This window comes from Vicia villosa, unplaced genomic scaffold (genome assembly GCF_029867415.1).
Source record: "Vicia villosa cultivar HV-30 ecotype Madison, WI unplaced genomic scaffold, Vvil1.0 ctg.004583F_1_1, whole genome shotgun sequence".
NCBI lineage: Eukaryota > Viridiplantae > Streptophyta > Magnoliopsida > Fabales > Fabaceae > Vicia > Vicia villosa.
Genome location: NW_026706468.1, coordinates 10980 through 28586, shown reverse-complemented (window position 1 = coordinate 28586; position 17607 = coordinate 10980). Strand labels below are relative to the sequence as shown.

The window sequence follows — 17607 nt, the reverse complement described above, 5'->3', positions numbered from 1 at the left end:
TTAAGCATGAAGTCGAAGGTTGTTCACATGCTAGTGTCGAAGATGTTAGGGTTTTTAGTATGTTAAATTAGGTTTTGTGTTTAAACCCTAATTTGTTAAGTTAGCTTGTTTATTAAGTTGGCTTGTGTAATGGTCCTTGTGGAAAAAGCCCATTAGTTAGTATGTTAGGTTTTATTATAAATAGCATACTAGTCTCTCATCATTGTAACACAGCAAATCCTAATTTAGGGTGAGAGAGGTTATTTGTTATTCTTGTAAACTTGTAATCTTGTTTTCTAAGAGAAAGTAAAAGAATAGCAGTTATAACCAATTCTTGTGTTCTTCTTCTTCCTTATCCTTTATTCTTACCTTGCTTTATACTTTGTTATTGGCATTGAATTTTTAACAATAGTAAATTGATGTGGCATTAAATACGATTATTTGATTGGACGAGGGTACCGGTACCCAACTAAACTCAAGAGTACCGGTACCCAACTAAACTCATATGGCAGGGGGTATAAGGCATTTAACCATATAATGAAACATTTATATCTGTTGCAACGGTGAGAAACTGTTAATGTAGTTGTGAAACCGTTGCTATAGCCATTGAATAAGTCATATAACTACGAGTCTACTAGAATGGATTTAAAATCAGCAATGACTATTAAGCGTTGCAATAACCCCTAGCAAATAGTTCTCTAAAATATACCAATTGCAAGTGTTTTAAGCTAAGAATGGAGAGAAGTCGTTGTTGTTGGAAATTAAAAAAAAAAGTTTCTCTAAAGAAACTTAAAATGATGGTTATATACAAGGTGTTGCCATTTGGTATGAAAATCGTTGCGAAAGGCTAAGACAACGCCTTGGTTTTCCCCGACCTTGAAGCCATTCTCATTGACTTAGGCAACGATTTTTTTCAGGTTTCACAATGATTTTCTTTTCTTTCCATATCACATGTTAGCATATTCGATATCAAACATGATTCCATGAAATTCAGCTTAAAGGAGGTGCAAAATCCAATATTAACTAAGAAAGCTCCTAAATTTTCCTAAACCATCATTGAGTATGCCACAAGAAGTTGTTATTATTGAATTTCTTCTTGAAGCTCCATCGGTATTGCTGTTGATCCAATTATGACTAGGAAAATGCCAAAAAAAAAAACTAGTATGTTTCTAGACGTCGGACGAAATTAATATTTGATATAAAAAAAATTTAATAAATTGTGAATTCGTTTTTGAAGAATACATGTGATATGAAATAGATATCATACAAATCTATTACTTAACACGGAGAATGTCTCATTTAAAGTTAGTTTACCATTTTGAAACCTGATATTTTTTCTTGTGTGTCAAGTTTTACAAGAAAGTATTATGATGGGAATCATGATTACATTCTAAATTTGAAAGCATCAACTTCTTCTAATAAATTTAAATAGGATTTCGAAATTAATTCTATCAATGTTCATGGCAAACATTCGTCCCTCCAAATTATAATTCGTAATAATGTAGATGTTAATTCTAAAGTTTGAACATTGTCTCTCGCTATAAAGTCATTAGGTAGAACTATAATTAAATTTAAACAAAATATTAAATATTTTAATACTTGTTTGTTTTCATTATACGAAAAAGCTTCTTACTTGTTGTATAAACATATCCCAATTTAATCCTTTAATTTTAAATTTAACCCTTCAATGATTCAATAGGTGTTGACAATCTAATATTGTCACAATCAACTAAATGGTAACTATAAATTTCTTTTATTCATATTATTGTATAATATGTATTAGCTTATAAAATTCTTTTATTCATCTTTGGTATATATATATATATATATATATATATATATATATATATATATATATATATATATATATATATATATATATATATATATATATATATATATATATATATATATATATATATATAATCTAACTATAAATATCAAAGGATTTTTAACCATAATATACTCCTATTTTATCAAATATGAAAACCAAATATTTGATCTCCATGTTCTTTCATTATGCCCTCTTTATGATATTTGTCGGGGCAATTGAGTCGTTTAAAGATGAGAAACAATGTATATATATAAATTGAATGTGCAATTTAAATCATCATTTATCATAGTGTAAAACAATTATTTGAATTCCAAAATGTGCCAGACATTTTCACTATAGTTCATAAGCATATAAATAATGAAAACACATCCATAATGTCTTTTTTGTTTGCACTTATTGACGAATGAAAACATATTCACATACTAAATTTACTATTTAAATATTTAGGTGTCAAAATTTTTGTTTATGCTTTAAGATATTTACTAAGTATGTTGTGTTGATTTGCAGTTGGTGAAGCAAAAGAATTTCAAATTGAAACTGTGCTACTTTATAGGAGACCATGGATATATTGGCGTGACGATCCAGAAACACCTAAGGAGTATAAAGGAGAAAACAAAGGTGAACATGAGTCTAGTGGAGCAGGTGCACAAGAAGAGAGTGAACAAAATGGAGTTGTAAAAGACAAAAGAATTGAACTAGATGGAGAACATGATAATGATAATAATATAAAAGGACAAGGGGGGTTTATCTACAAAAAGTATTGATCATTTTTCCTAAATAAATATTATTTTCACCTACATCCTTTGATTCAGATATCTTTTAATTGTATCATTTTTATCCCAAATAAACCAATATTATATCGTTTAAAAATGTATCTATAATATGTTTTTTATTTTAACCCTTTGTATGTATTGTATGTTTCATTTAGAATTTCAAGTATTATAAAATATAAGCATTACATTTATACAAGAAAAGTGGTGGTTATAAAAATATTTTGTACACATTAGTAAGTAGGTACGACACAATTTCAACCTTGGATAAATTCATTACACTATTAATTTTGTACACATTAGTAAGTAGGTACGACACAATTTCAACCTTGGATAAGTTCATTTTACACTATTAAATAGCAATAAAATTCATTATATTTAGACCAGAATTTTCTATTTAATATATAAAAATTATATTGGATAAAAGTGGAATAATAAATATAAAACAATAACATAAAAAATATCAAAAAAAATATGAAACAAAAAAATATAGGAGATGAGAGATTAGAGAAGATAAAAAAGAAATAACAAGAGAGAGGAAAGATTAGAGAAGAAGATGTGCAATTAAAATGAGATTCAAACAGAGAAAAATAACATAAAATTGAGAAGGTAAAAAAGAAAGAATATATGAGAGTAAAGATTAGAGAAAAAAAAAATAAGATGTATTTGGAGAAGAAGATGGTATATTGCTAGGAGAGATTTGAGAAGGGTGAAACTGAAACTCTAAATGTGAGGACGAGAAAATAATTTGTAATTGTAAGATTAAGGCATAACAAGTTTAGGTTTGGGTTAGATGTGAGTTAATTGAAATTTGGGTTGTAACATAATGTGGTTTGATTTGGTTTGCAAAATACAAACTGTAATCCGTAACGAATCGTGCGGTTTTGTTAAAATATGACTCAAATACATCCGAACCAAATATGTTTTTTGTGGTTTTCGGTTTGATTTGGTTCGGTTTGCGGTTCAAAGAGAGAAAAATAACATAAAAATGAGAAGGTAAAAAAGAAAGAATATAAGAGAGTAGAGATTAGAGAAAAAAAACAAGATGTATTTGGAGAAGAAGACGGTATATTGCTAGGAGAGATTTGAGAAGGGTGAAACTGAAACTCTAAATGTGAGGACGAGAAAATAATTTGTAACCGTAAGATTAAGGCATAACAAGTTCAGGTTTGGGTTAAATGTGAGTTAATTGAAATTTGGGTTGTAACATAATGTGGTTTGCAAAATACAAACTGTAATCCGTAACGAACCGTGCGATTTTGTTAAAATATGACCCAAATACATCTTAATCAAATATGTTTTTTGTGGTTTTCGGTTTGGTTTGGTTCGGTTTGCGGTTTTCTATTGGAATCGTTTGGTTTTGAACACCCCTAAAAGAGACTTACACCGGCGCTTTTAGCAGAAAACACTACTTATCAATTAATTATGCTACCACTTTTATGAGATAGCACTAACAATAACTTACGCCAGCGCTTTTTATTAAAAGCGCTGCCTTAAGAGGACTTACGCTGACGCTTTTATAAGAAATCGCTGCCTAAAGAGCGCTTAAGACAACACTTTCATCAAACATTGATGTCTAATGATGCCTTACGCCAACGCTTTTATAAGAAAATATTGCCTAAAGAGCACTTAAGACAACGCTTTTATCAAAATTGCTACCTTATGATGCCTTACGCCAACACTTTTATCAAAAAGTGCTACCTTAAGAGGATTTACACGAGCACTTTTAACAGAAAGTACTGTCTAAAAAAAAACTTAAAAAAACACTTATACATTAAAAATAAACATTATCTATACCTTAAGTAGTGTTAGAATAGACAACGCTTAAAAGCATTGTTGTCTAAGTTAAAAAGAATATCGTCTAAAATTTTATTTGGCATAGTGATATATCAATTAATGTTGAAATTTTTTGAATTTGAGTAAACATGATTATGAGTATAATATAAGATTATTCAACATTGAGTTAATTTATTTTATAGAAAAAAATTAGGGTTAAATATATTTTTGGTTCCTGTAAAATTGTTAAATTTTACTTTTGGTCCCTATTAAAAAAATGACATGTTTTGGTCCCTACAAAATTATTATGCACATAGTTTTAATTCTTACTGTTAAACCGATGTGTATTTTTGAATGATTATTTTAGAGATATGTTTAGAACGTTATAAAAAATTCCTCGAAAAAAAAAACTCAAAGTTTGATTTCCAAGTCGAAATTTGCATTACTCTTATTATTACATTTTGAAATTTAAAAAATTCATAATTAATTCTTTTCATTTTAAAAGATTCTATAATTTTGTGAAGAAATATTTTATAGTATTCTAAACACGAAAATTATTTAAAAATTTAAATGTTTAAAGATAATTAAAAAAATTTCAAACTTTTAAAAAATAACATGAACTAAAACTGCATACATAAAAATTTTATAGGAGCTAAAATATATATTTTTTAATAGGACTAAAAATAAAATTTAAAATATTTATAGAGACTAAAAAATATTTAACCCAAAAAAATTATTGAAGATATGTGTACAATGTTTGATATATAGTGTTATGGATCCTTTTATTCATGTGTACATGCACGTGCACGTGTGTGAGTGTTTGCATGTGTGAGAACATAATCAAGCTCTCTATCAACAACTTTAATTTACTTTTTTTTTTGAAAGCATAGTTAGTTTAACTTTATATCTCTGGTCATATTTTATATATTGTTTCATTAATAGCATTAGCAAAAAAAAAAAAAAAAATTGAAATGATCATTGAAGTATGATGGAAAACTAATTTTGGAAGGGTCTCCTTTCAATAATGTTAAATTCTTGTTCTTAAGTCTTAACATGTAAAAGTTACATATAAGGTGTCAATGAATATTGTCAACCGTGATTTAGAAATTTGATGTTGTTGGACCAGAGGCTCAGGTCCGTAGTGTTGGTTAAGCATATATTGTTAAACCTAATATTTATAAAGGGGAATGTTGATGTATCCGGGTGCAGTTACCGTGCATAGATAAAAATCTATGCACCATGCATAGATTATTATTGACTCTTGGATCAAATTCTAGACATCAATTGTTATTACTCAATATTCAATACTCACCACTCAATACTCAATACTCAATACTTAATACTAGATTAAAAACATGATCCAATGGCTTATGTAGGCTTATGCATGGTGCATAAGTAAATCCTTATGCATATTAGCCAAAGCCCATGTATCCCATATAATACGTCACACACTTCTGAAAATTTGAAAACGTCATTCATGTATTTGGAAATACATCTCCAAATACATCTAAAATCACATCACTCATCGTATTTATGCTAGCCACCTATTTTTTTTTTTTTTACAAAATCTGGTTAGAAAATGCATCTCCATATATTATTTGGAGTGTATCTGGAAATTCAACTCTATAACACTCCATGTACTTATTTATGGTGTTTTTATTTATTGTGTGAGATATTGGATCGAACTCTAGTATGGTCTAAGGGTAGCTTCTTGGTTCGGCAGTTCGACAGGGTTAAGCATGACGTCGAAGGTTGCTCACATGTTGGTGTCGAAGTGTGCATGCTGTAGTCGAAGATGGGTCGAGCATGCAGGTGTCGAAGATGCTAGGGTTGTTAGCATGTTAAATTAGGTTTTAGTGTTTAAACCCTAATTTGTTAAGTTAGCTTGTTTATAAAGTTGACTTGTGTAATGGGCCTTGCTGAAAAAACCCATTAGTTAGTATGTTAGGTTTTATTATGAATAACATACTAGTCTCTCATCATTGCTAAGCTGCAAATCCTAATTTAGGGTGAGAGAGGTTATTTGTTATTCTTGTAAACTTGTAATCTAGTTTTAAGAGAAAGTGAAAGAATAGCAGTTATAACCAATTCTTGTGTTCTTCTTATCCTCTCTAATTCCCTATTATACTTTGTTATTGGTATCGTTTTTCACAACAAATTGGTGCGGTGAGCGTGGAGAAGATGTCGTCAACAAAGTATGAGATTGAAAAGTTCACCGGAGTGAATGATTTCGGTCTGTGGCGCTTGAAGATGAAGGCCCTACTGGTTCAGCAGGGTTGTTTGGAAGCGTTAAAGAGAGAGGCAGCCATGAATGTTGCATTAACGGCAGCGGAGAAGATGACTATGATCGAGAAAGTACACAGCGCAATTCTGTTGAGCCTTGGTTATAAGGTTCTTCGGCAGGTATCAAAGGAGACGACGACATCAGGGTTATGGGTGAAACTTGAAAGTTTGTATATGACCAAATCGCTGGTAAATCGACTCTACCTGAAGAAAGCTTTGTGTTCATTCAAGATGATTGAAGACAAAGTGTTGGCTGAGCAGTTGGATATGTTCAACAAGCTGATTCTTGATCTTGAAAATATTGATGTGAAGATCGATGATGAAGATCAAGCGCTGCTACTTGTCATACCCTAATTTTTGACCCCCATGAGATGACATATCTTCAGGATTTTCATCAAGTCAAAGCAAGTACCCAGATCAGTCTGACATTCAATCGAGGGTGTTCAAAGACAAGAAAACTAAGGCAAAGGATCAATCAATAGGAGGATTAGTCTCTAACACAATCATGAGACTCAAGAGCTTCATTATTTCACCTATGATTGATTAGACACCCAGTCATCTAAGTACAGAATTACTCGGATCAACAGACCAGGGTTTGGAGCCTTATCAAGGACTAAAATCAGGGAACACTTTTGGGAAACCCTAAAAAGCCCTAGGGGACCATTCAAAGACATCAATCATCTTCAAATAACTCATATGACAAGATCCACTGGACATTACACCTCAATTCAAAGTCTACAGTCATCATTGTCCTCTGGTCGACAATTAGGGTTTTTGACCTAATTCCCCAAGATAGTTGACTTTTAATCAGGGCATGGATCTAAAACTCAAGACATGATCCAAGAGTCTCTATTACCTCAATATAATCCCTTTACATCATTCATTTAAGGAGAAGATCTTGTTTCTACACAAAAGTCCAAAATCTCACCTTATTTGGAAAAAGTCAACTGTATGGGATCACCATTGACTTTTGAGATTTTTGGTCAAACCATGACTTTCAAGGATCAATATCATCAATATATGGATATTAAAGTCATTTGACCAAAGAAATTCAAAGAAATTCATCAAGGAGCAAAAAGTCGGGAATTAGGGTTTTTTAAGGCATGGTGAGAACTCAAAATTTCACCTACACAACTCAAAAAACTTCCAACATGAAAGTTGTAGATCTTGCAAAATAAAACAACATCTTACAAAGGAACTTTTTTCAAAAGATCGATCATTTAAGAGTTTTGGAAATTTTGGAGTTTTAGGTCATAAACACTTAGAAATTTTTCTAAGTGTTTTAACCTAGTTTTCTTCCAACTTTGGCCTCATTTTTCACAAATTTGCCAAAGGATTCTGAAGAAACTCCAAACTAATGATTTGAAGTAGATGTTTAGGGCTTTCCAAATTGTGTTCAACCTTCTCCAAATTCATTTTGAGCTAAGAGTTATGCTTGTTCAAAGTTGGCCTCATGAAGTGAAATTATAGGTCATGTACAATTTGAAACTTTGCAATTTTGTGCATTTTGCTTCACTAAGTGATGCTACACGACCTCTAATACATCTGAAACCATACCACACATCCAAATTCATCATTGCATAAGGATTAGAGAAGATTCCCAAAAACAAAGGCATGTGATTATGTAATGATTGCATTTTTGAATTTATGGCAAATGATGAATCATCAAGGAATCTTGTTCTAAGCCAATTAGAACTCTCCTCTGAATCAGAAATGTTCCCTTGGATCATACAAGATCAATGGTTGGGGAAGCTAGCCCGAAAATGCATCATTGCATTTAGGATCTTTTCAAATTTTCTTCTTGGCTAAGAAACCAAAACTCTCTCATTAAGCAAGCTCACTCTCTCAATCAGTACTGAACCATTTACCTATAAATAGGGGAGCATACTTCAGTAGAAAAACACACCAAAGCAACTCAATTCCTTGCTTTCTCTTTCTCTTCTCATGCTTATTGTTTTTCAAAGTTCTTTGGCAAGAAGAATCGTTTTCTTCAAACCAGAGCTCATCTTTGGAAAGTAAGCATTCTAACATCTCAAGGGAGGTCATTTGAGGTGATCCAAGCACCTGGATCACTTCTGTAAGTGGAGGAACACCATTGTTGCTCTCACTTTGGAGCAGTTGCAGTTGGAGGTCCATAGTGCAATTCAGAAGGTTTCCAATCAAGCTAAGCATCCAGGCATGTTCCATAGGAGGTAGTGAAGTTGTTCAGATGGCTGCAGCTCATCTGTAACTCAAGAATCATCACCCTCCATGTTCACTTGAAGCTCAAATCGAGGGAGGTCCATAGAACAATTCAGGAGGATTGAGGTTACAACAAGCGTTCAGTTAGCATCACTGAACCACAAGGAAGCTTTTGGGATCATTCATACAAGCCTAGGTGCTCTCTATCATCCTCACGACCTCCATTTTCAGAGGTAAGTTTCTGAACTCTACCTCTTTAATTTAAGCACTCTCTGTGATAAAGCTCGATTCTATCTTGTTAAGCATCATCAGAGGATTGAAAACCCTCTATCATCATTCATTTATCTTTCAGTATAGTCATTTAATTTGATTTTCAAAATTTAGGGTTCTTCACGATTTCTGGCAAATTAGTTAGATATAGTTGATATAAATTTATGTTAGTTACATATTTAGAATCGTGAGTGAATTTAGAATAAGTTTCATCTTTACATCTTTGCAAATGGTTGAGAAATGAGCAAGTTCATAAATTCAAAATCTGAGAACTTGAGGTTGAAGATGACAATGGTAGTGGCGCGCAAATTTCAAATTCAGGGTTGAGTTTATTTTATTTTGAATGATACCTATTTCATAAACGACTAAAACGTGATAGCCCAGTGGTAAAGAGTGTTTGTGTGTTGCGCGTGCCCAAGGTCTGGGGTTCGAATCCCCCTCGCCCCAGACCTTTTGATTTTATTTTCTTTTTGCTTCTATACACTTGAATAACATATGAGTTGCAAAGGAGTCAGCTTACTATCACCATGCGCGCGCTGGCCCAGTGGTTTGGTTTTGGGTGTGTGACTTGGAAGGCGTGAGTTCAATCCCTCTAGGTGACAAAACCTTATTTTTTATCACTTTTCCCATTTGATTTCTTCACAACTTTACACAATTAATTAACCTATCAAATTAAATCATTTTCACTTCATTTTTTACACACTTGTTATTTAATATATCTATTTTATGAATAATCAAAAAAATCATAAAAATATTATTTATTTCATATATTTTTATTAGGTTTAAAATAGTATGTTTTAAGTGTTTTCTTAAATACTTTAAATGCATATATTCATTTTTTGTTTTAACCTAATTATTTTTGTGAATAAAGTTTATGATAAAACCCTAATTATTTAGGTCTTAATTAGGCATAGATCTTTTTTCTTTACCTTAATTAAGTTGACTTTCTGTCAATTTTCAAAACTGTTTTCAATCTCCGAATAAATCGAATAATTAAGGTTTTCAAACAACAAAACCTTATATTATTTCAAATCATTTTCAAAACTAATTTTACACCAGTACTATAAAGTACTGGGCCTCTAATAGAGTGTAAGTCCCAAACACCTTCTCTTCTTAGCTTGTTTTCAAAACTGTATTTTCAAAATCCTCTTTCTGTTTTAAAAAACATTCTTCTGGTATTGTAGCAACCTGCCTAAAAATTATACTTAGAGAGTCGCCACCTATTCTGAAGGGCGAATAGGAAACCCTACACAGATAAGAGATTGAGGGTAAGTTATTATAATCAGGCTGAGGGAAGGTATGAGGCACCCTCAGCCCTTTCCTAAAGGCTAACAATCAAAGATTAGGGTTGCATGGCAGAAAATTAGGGAGAAATGTGGCAAACAGAATTTTAAGACATGATTGAGATTTTGAAGAGGGGGACTCGCCTTGTTGCCAAGTGCCTACGTACCTCCTTATGGAGGATCAGAGTCAACGTAGTTCGGGAAGAGTTGTACGCCATTTAGAGTTGGAATTTGATTTGATACGGTTTTTTAGAGGCTTTTTGGTCAGCCTATCGCAGTTTGGGTTTGTAATTGTAGTTTGAATGGAATTTAGAATTATTAGGATTTAGGGCGTACAACCCTGATTTGGCACTATTAACCGCAATGATCAATAGGTTTGATCACCATGGTTAAAAGATTTGAAATTTGCATCACTACCAATTTTAATCGATTGATTCGATTATCACTAATAATGAACTGAGGTATATTTTAATAATTTTTATGGAGTTTTATATGCATTGTTACCCCTCATAACCGATTGATTCGATTAAAAAGAATAACAAATTAAATCGAGGGAAAAACGGTTAATCATCACAACTAATAAAATAGTTGCAACCATTTAACCAAATAATAGAAATCATATTTTATTTAATTAAATAACATTTTAATTAAATATATTGTTAACCATAGCGATTAATCGATTTAATCGGCACGAGTAACAAATTATAATTTAGCATACATCATATATTAATTTATTTATAAAATAATTGTTGCAATATTAATAAATATATATTAAACTATTCTAATTAAAACAAACAAATTAATTCAAATTTAATTCATTTATAAGGGTTTTGATTCAGTAGGGTTGTTATGAGGGCTCATGGTATGGACATCAAACTAAGGGCGTCAGATCTGGTTGGGGTGAGAATCAAGGGTCAGATTTGAGGCAGTATGGCGTGCCTATGATGTTGTGCACGCACTGGATCAAGAAAAGGGATTTTACACAAAAATATTGTTGGAGGGGAGGCTCGAACCTGCGACCTCTCCCTCACACGCGCGCGTTTCAACCAACTCAACCAGATAAACCAATTGTTAAATATACGCACTTGACTCAATAAATAAAAACGAACCTCCAAATAGAAATTCATGCGCGCGAAATTTAAACTAACGAACCAGACGATGCCAGCTCATCGTCTTCCACCCCTAGACCTGCAAATCTCTCATAAATTAGCTACGAATCTGCTAGAGATTCCTTCGTAGCGAATAGACCTGAATAATAACGAATAGCTCATACGTTCACATAAATCTTTCGCGAGCCTTTCAGACGCTTCGTCTAAACCATGCGAAGCTAATGGTGGCCTTAATTTTCCCTAATTTCATCTCTACCAGAAAGCCCTAATTATGAACCCTAAAAGCTTAAAACGGTCTTCAATGGCGATTCATATGAAACATGCTCAGAAACAAAATTAAGGATCCAAAAACGTTCACAGCATCAGACACAAGCAAAATATACAAACGAATTATCATATGAATGCGTAAACCATGCTAATCGATCCAAAGTTCAGAGTGACTTACTTAGGCTAATTGGAGATTGTTCTGGGGGTGTTGAAGTCGTGCGAGTATCCAGATACGTTCAGAATCCTTCTGTGAATCTTTTGCAACCTTCAATTCTCGTTGAAAGGCACAAATTCCTTGAAACCGATTCTGAGTTCTTGGAGCTTTTTTTCGTTCTTGCAACTCTCTCTCTGGGCAGAATTCTCAACCCTTATTCAAGTGGTATATGTTAGGTACTTATAGGCAACGAGTTAGGTCAATAAAATTGTCCAAAACCTCACTTGAATCCAATCTTTCAATATTGAGAAATTTGATTAGAGATTTGATTGGAAACTTTCTAACTTTGTCCAAATCTTCTATTAATTTCTTCCCAATTAATATACCACGAAAATAGATTATAATTCTGTCATAATTGTGATTGGAAATAGTCAATATGAATCTTTTTCACACAATACTTGATTTTCTTCAATTATATTATTTTTAAATCATTGTTAAATGAAATAAAAATCATATAAAAAAAATAAATAAAAGGTGAAATTCGTGGTACATGGTTTGGATAACTTATGGATCAAGTTTGAGTCATAAAATGTAGGCCCATAAGTAAGAATTTCACTTTTGAAACCCTCCTTTTTCACATTTGGTCCCTCAAAATCTCCCAACTTTGATTGATCATATCTCACTCAATATTTAAGCTATGAGGGATTTCTAAGACTTTTTGGAAACCTCAAGAGGTCCTCTACAAGCCACTTTGGAATATATTTTTCATTTGGAACTTTTATCTTGATCATATCCTCTTTGGGAAAAACTACTTTTGAAGGATGCCTGAAAATGACCTGTAATCTTTTGCTTTGTATCTCTTAAATGAAGCATTTTTAGCCTTGGCTTGTGAGACACAAAGTTGTAGAGAATTCAATTTCCTTCACAATAGGCTTTGAGTGGGGAATTTTTGATGTTCCAGGTGAAAGTTATGCCCAGTCAAAGTTGGGTTGACTTTCTCCTAAAGAAACCCTAATTTGAACCTTTTTGTATTTGTTCATCTCTGAGTTTCTGTTAATGGAATCATGATCAATATTTGATCAAATGATGGATAAACCTCCCCATACTTGTTATGTGACCAATGGTTATAAGTTTGGATCATGCTTTGACTTTGGTTAACCTTTCAATTTGGATCAGTTGACTGTGGATTATCTGGATTATGTGAATGAGCCATGCCTTGAGATTTGAACCTTGTTTTTGTTATGAGAAAAGTGTGGGAGGTAAATTTTGGGGTATGACAGCTGCCCCTATTTAATTACCTTTGATTGAATGGAGTGAGAATACGCAGTTCTCACGTCTTTTGATCGAAGAGTTATTAAATAATGGAAGACCCCTTGAATTTGCCTTGTACCCGGTAGTGGAGAGGGATGCCTTGTTAAAGTAGTTACCTTGCTTATGGCGCTAGCAGGGGTTTGCAGCTTATGGGTAACTCACTTACTATAATTCTAGTAAGTCGTCGCGGTTGGTATACCCATTCACTATCGTAGTTGGAATAAGTCTGTCGCAGATGGTATGACCCACTTACTATAGCTCTAGTAAGTCGTCGTAGTTAGCCATACCTGCTTACTATCGTAGTTGGAGTGAGCTTATCGTAGATGGTAAGGTCCACTTACTTTTCAGTAAGTCGTCGCAGTTGACCGTACCTACTCACTATCGTAGTTGGAGTAAGCTTATCGTAGATGGTAGGGCCCACTTACTGTCAGTCTAGTAAGTCGTCGCAGTTAGCCGTACCTGCTTACTATCGTAGTTGGAGTGAGTTTATCGTAGATGGTAAGGTCCACTTACTTTCCAGTAAGTCGTCGCAGTTGACCGTACCTACTCACTATCGTAGTTAGAGTAAGCTTATCGTAGATGGTAGGGCCCACTTACTGTCAGTCTAGTAAGTCGTCGCAGTTAGCCGTACCTGCTTACTATCGTAGTTGGAGTAAGCTTATCGTAGATGGTAAGGTCCACTTACTTTTCAGTAAGTCGTCGCAGTTGACCGTACCTACTCACTATCGTAGTTAGAGTAAGCTTATCGTAGATGGTAGGGCCCACTTACTGTCAGTCTAGTAAGTCGTCGCAGTTAGCCGTACCTGCTTACTATCGTAGTTGGATTAACCCCAAAAGGGTTATTTGTCTTGATGCGGGCGAGTTACGTGTATAAAAGGTTATCTTGCAAATGTGTATGCTTATGATTTTGTTATTTGTATGATGAATGTTTGTATGCGAATGCAGGTCATGTGAATGTTTTGTATGTAAATGCGATGTGTATGAGTGTTTATGTAAGTGAATATGTAAGTATGATGACTATGGGGTACTATCTTTTGTCACCAATTGGAATTTGTTTAAGATCTTTCGAGCAACTTTACGGGTCTTGACTCAGATCGCCCGGGGCTAGTATGTTGGAATGTGGCGGTGTTTTTTTTTAGGGTTTATCAGATCATCAGGCGTATATTGGCTGCCGGAGGTATCGTGGTTTTATCCCCTTTATTTCAGTCTAATGATTTGTAAGTTTCCTGTTTTAAATTCGAAGTTTAAAGTTTATGAGAAATAAATTATTCTTTGCACTTGGTATTGAAATGATGAAAAGATAAGTATGAAAGTGAAAAGCTTTTATTGATTATTGCCTTAAATTGGCGAATGTACAAAGGGTATGAGAGAAAGAAAAATGACGAATAGAAATGACATTAATACTGCTATTGCTCTTTTTTTTGCTATCGAGGGCCCCAGTAATCCTTTGACTTCGGAAGTTGATGATTGCTCGATTTCCTATCCTTTACGAATTGTCTTGGGCTCGTAGCTTGGAGCCTTATCCCTGCTAGGCATAGTACCTCTTGACTGCATCTGAATTGATTGGGTGCGATAGCTCATCCCCATCCATTGTAGTGAGGACTAATGCCCCTCCCGAGAACACCGTTTTTACAATGTATGGACCTTCGTAGTTAGGTGTCCATTTTCCACGGGCGTCGAGTCGAGGTAACAGTATCTTCTTGAGGACAATGTCACCTTCTTTGTAGGTTCGAGGTCGGACCTTCTTATCGAACGCTTTTTTCATCCTCTTCTGATAGAGTTGTCCATGACACAAAGCTGTCAGTCGCTTTTCTTCAATGAGATTAAGCTGATCGAAACGAGTTTTTACCCATTCCGATTCTTCTAACTTTGTGTCAGTTATGACTCTTAATGACGGGATCTCCACTTCGATTGGGAGGACAGCTTCCATACCGTAGACTAGGGAGAAGGGAGTTGCCCCTGTAGATGTACGCACCGAGGTTCTGTAACCGTGTAGGGCGAAGGGCAGCATTTCGTGCCAATCCTTGTATGTTTTCACCATCTTTTGTATTATTTTTTTGATATTTTTGTTTGCAGCTTCGACAGCGCCGTTCATTTTAGGCCTGTATGGTGAAGAATTGTGGTGTTCAATCTTGAACTCCTCGCACAGCTCCCTCATCATGTTATTGTTCAGATTTGACCCATTATCGGTGATAATCCTGCTTGGAACCCCATACCGACATATGATATTATGCTTGATGAACCGAGTGACTACTTGTCTTGTTACGTTGGTGTAAGAGGCAGCTTCGACCCATTTGGTAAAGTAGTCTATGGCGACTAATATAAATCGGTGTCCGTTCGAAGCTTTAGGTTCTATCATCCCTATCATGTCGATTCCCCACATTGCAAATGGCCATGGTGAACTCAGAACGTTCAACGGGTTTGGTGGTACGTGCACCTTGTCAGCGTAGATTTGGCACTTGTGACAGGTCCTTGCATATTGGAAACAGTCGGCCTCCATTGTTAACCAGTAATACCCTGCCCGCAGTATCTTTCTAGCCATTGAATGTCCGTTTGCATGAGTTCCGAAGGTTCCTTCATGTACCTCCCTGATAATTTCATTGGCCTCGTTTTTATCTACACACCTCAATAACACTGAATCATAGTTCCTTTTGTATAGGATGCTTCCGCTTAAGAAGAACTTGGATGCAAGTCTCCTCAGTGTCTTTTTATCAATTGTTGAGGCATTCTCCGGGTATTCTTGTTTTTCCAGGTACTTTTTAATGTCGTGGTACCATGGTTTGTTGTCCGACTGTTCCTCGATCGTGAGACAATAGGCAGGCTCGTCGAAGTGCCTAACGGTTATTCGTGGTTCATGGTTTGGCCAGGTCACTTTGAACATAGAGGAAAGCGTTGCTAGTGCATCGGCTATTTGATTTTCTTCCCTCGGGATATGAGTAAAGGTGATAGTATCAAATTCAGCTGTCAACTCCAGTATAAGGTCTCGGTATGGGATTAGCTTTGCATCTCGAGTGTCCCACTCTTTGTTGACCTGATGGATTACCAATGCTGAGTCTCCGTATACATCAAGGAGTTTGATTCTTAGGTCGATTGCAGCTTCTAACCCCAATATGCATGCTTCGTATTCTGCAATGTTGTTGGTACAGTCGAAACATAGTCTTGCAGTGAAGGGTAAGTGTCGGTCATCGGGAGATGTCAATACTGCCCCTATGCCATGTCCTAGTGCATTTGAAGCACCGTCGAACATGAGTTTCCATACCAAACCCGGTTCGGGTCCCTCATCGGGTCCCGGTATTTCATAGTCTCTTACTAGCATAATATCCTCGTCTGGGAAGTCGAACTTCATAGATTGGTATTCCTCGAGTGGTTGGTGGGCAAGATGTTCTGCCAAGACACTCCCTTTTATTGCTTTTTGAGTTACATACTGTATGTCGTATTCGGACAACAACATTTGCCATCTTGCAATTCTACCCGTGAGAGCCTGTTTTTCGAACACGTATTTCAAAGGATCCATTCTCGATATCAGCCATGTGGAGTGGTTCAGCATATATTGCCTTAGACGTTTGGAGGCCCATGCTAGGGCGCAACATGTCTTTTCCAATGGTGAATACCGAGACTCGCAATCCGTGAATTTCTTACTGAGGTAGTAAATAGCGTGTTCTTTCCTGCCTGTTTCATCTTGTTGCCCCAGTACACACCCCATAGACCTTTCGAGTACTGTGAGGTACATGATTAGTGGCCTTCCGGGTACAGGAGGTAAGAGTATAGGTGGTTCTTGTAAGTAGTTCTTTATGGTTTCGAAGGCTACTTGACAATCATCATTCCACTTGATAGGTTGATCTTTCCTGAGTAGTTTGAATATAGGCTCGCATGTAGCTGTTAGATGTGAAATGAACCTTGAGATGTAATTCAATCGACCCAGGAAACCTCGTACCTCTTTTTCTGTTTTTGGAACGGGCATCGCTTGTATGGCTTTTACTTTATCGGGATCAACCTCTATACCTCGTTGGCTTACAATGAATCCCAACAGCTTTCCCGATCTTACACCAAACGTACACTTGTTCGGGTTTAACCTTAGCTTGTACTTCTTTAGACGTTCAAACAGCTTATGTAGATTTGTAATATGTTCTTCTTCAGTGCGAGACTTGGCAATCATATCATCTACATATACTTCGACCTCTTTATGGATCATATCATGGAATAATGTGACCATGGCTCTTTGATATGTTGCCCCTGCATTTCTCAACCCGAATGGCATTACTTTGTAGCAAAAAGTGCCCCAAGAGGTCATGAAGGTAGTCTTTTCCATATCCTCGGGAGCCATCTTAATCTGATTATACCCGGAGAAACCATCCATAAAAGAGAACACTGAAGCTTGTGCTGTATTATC

General features: G+C 34.9%; 1 protein-coding gene across 1 annotated transcript; it reads left to right on the top strand.

Annotated features, from left to right (window-relative positions):
- The first annotated feature begins 1908 nt into the window (after window positions 1-1908).
- Window positions 1909-2694, top strand: LOC131642170 (uncharacterized). The gene is made up of 2 exons (XM_058912447.1): window positions 1909-2055; window positions 2321-2694. Exons 1-2 carry the CDS (start codon window positions 1962-1964, stop codon window positions 2575-2577), a joined length of 351 nt encoding a protein of 116 aa, XP_058768430.1. The 5' UTR covers window positions 1909-1961; the 3' UTR covers window positions 2578-2694.
- The last annotated feature ends 14913 nt before the right edge of the window (window positions 2695-17607 follow it).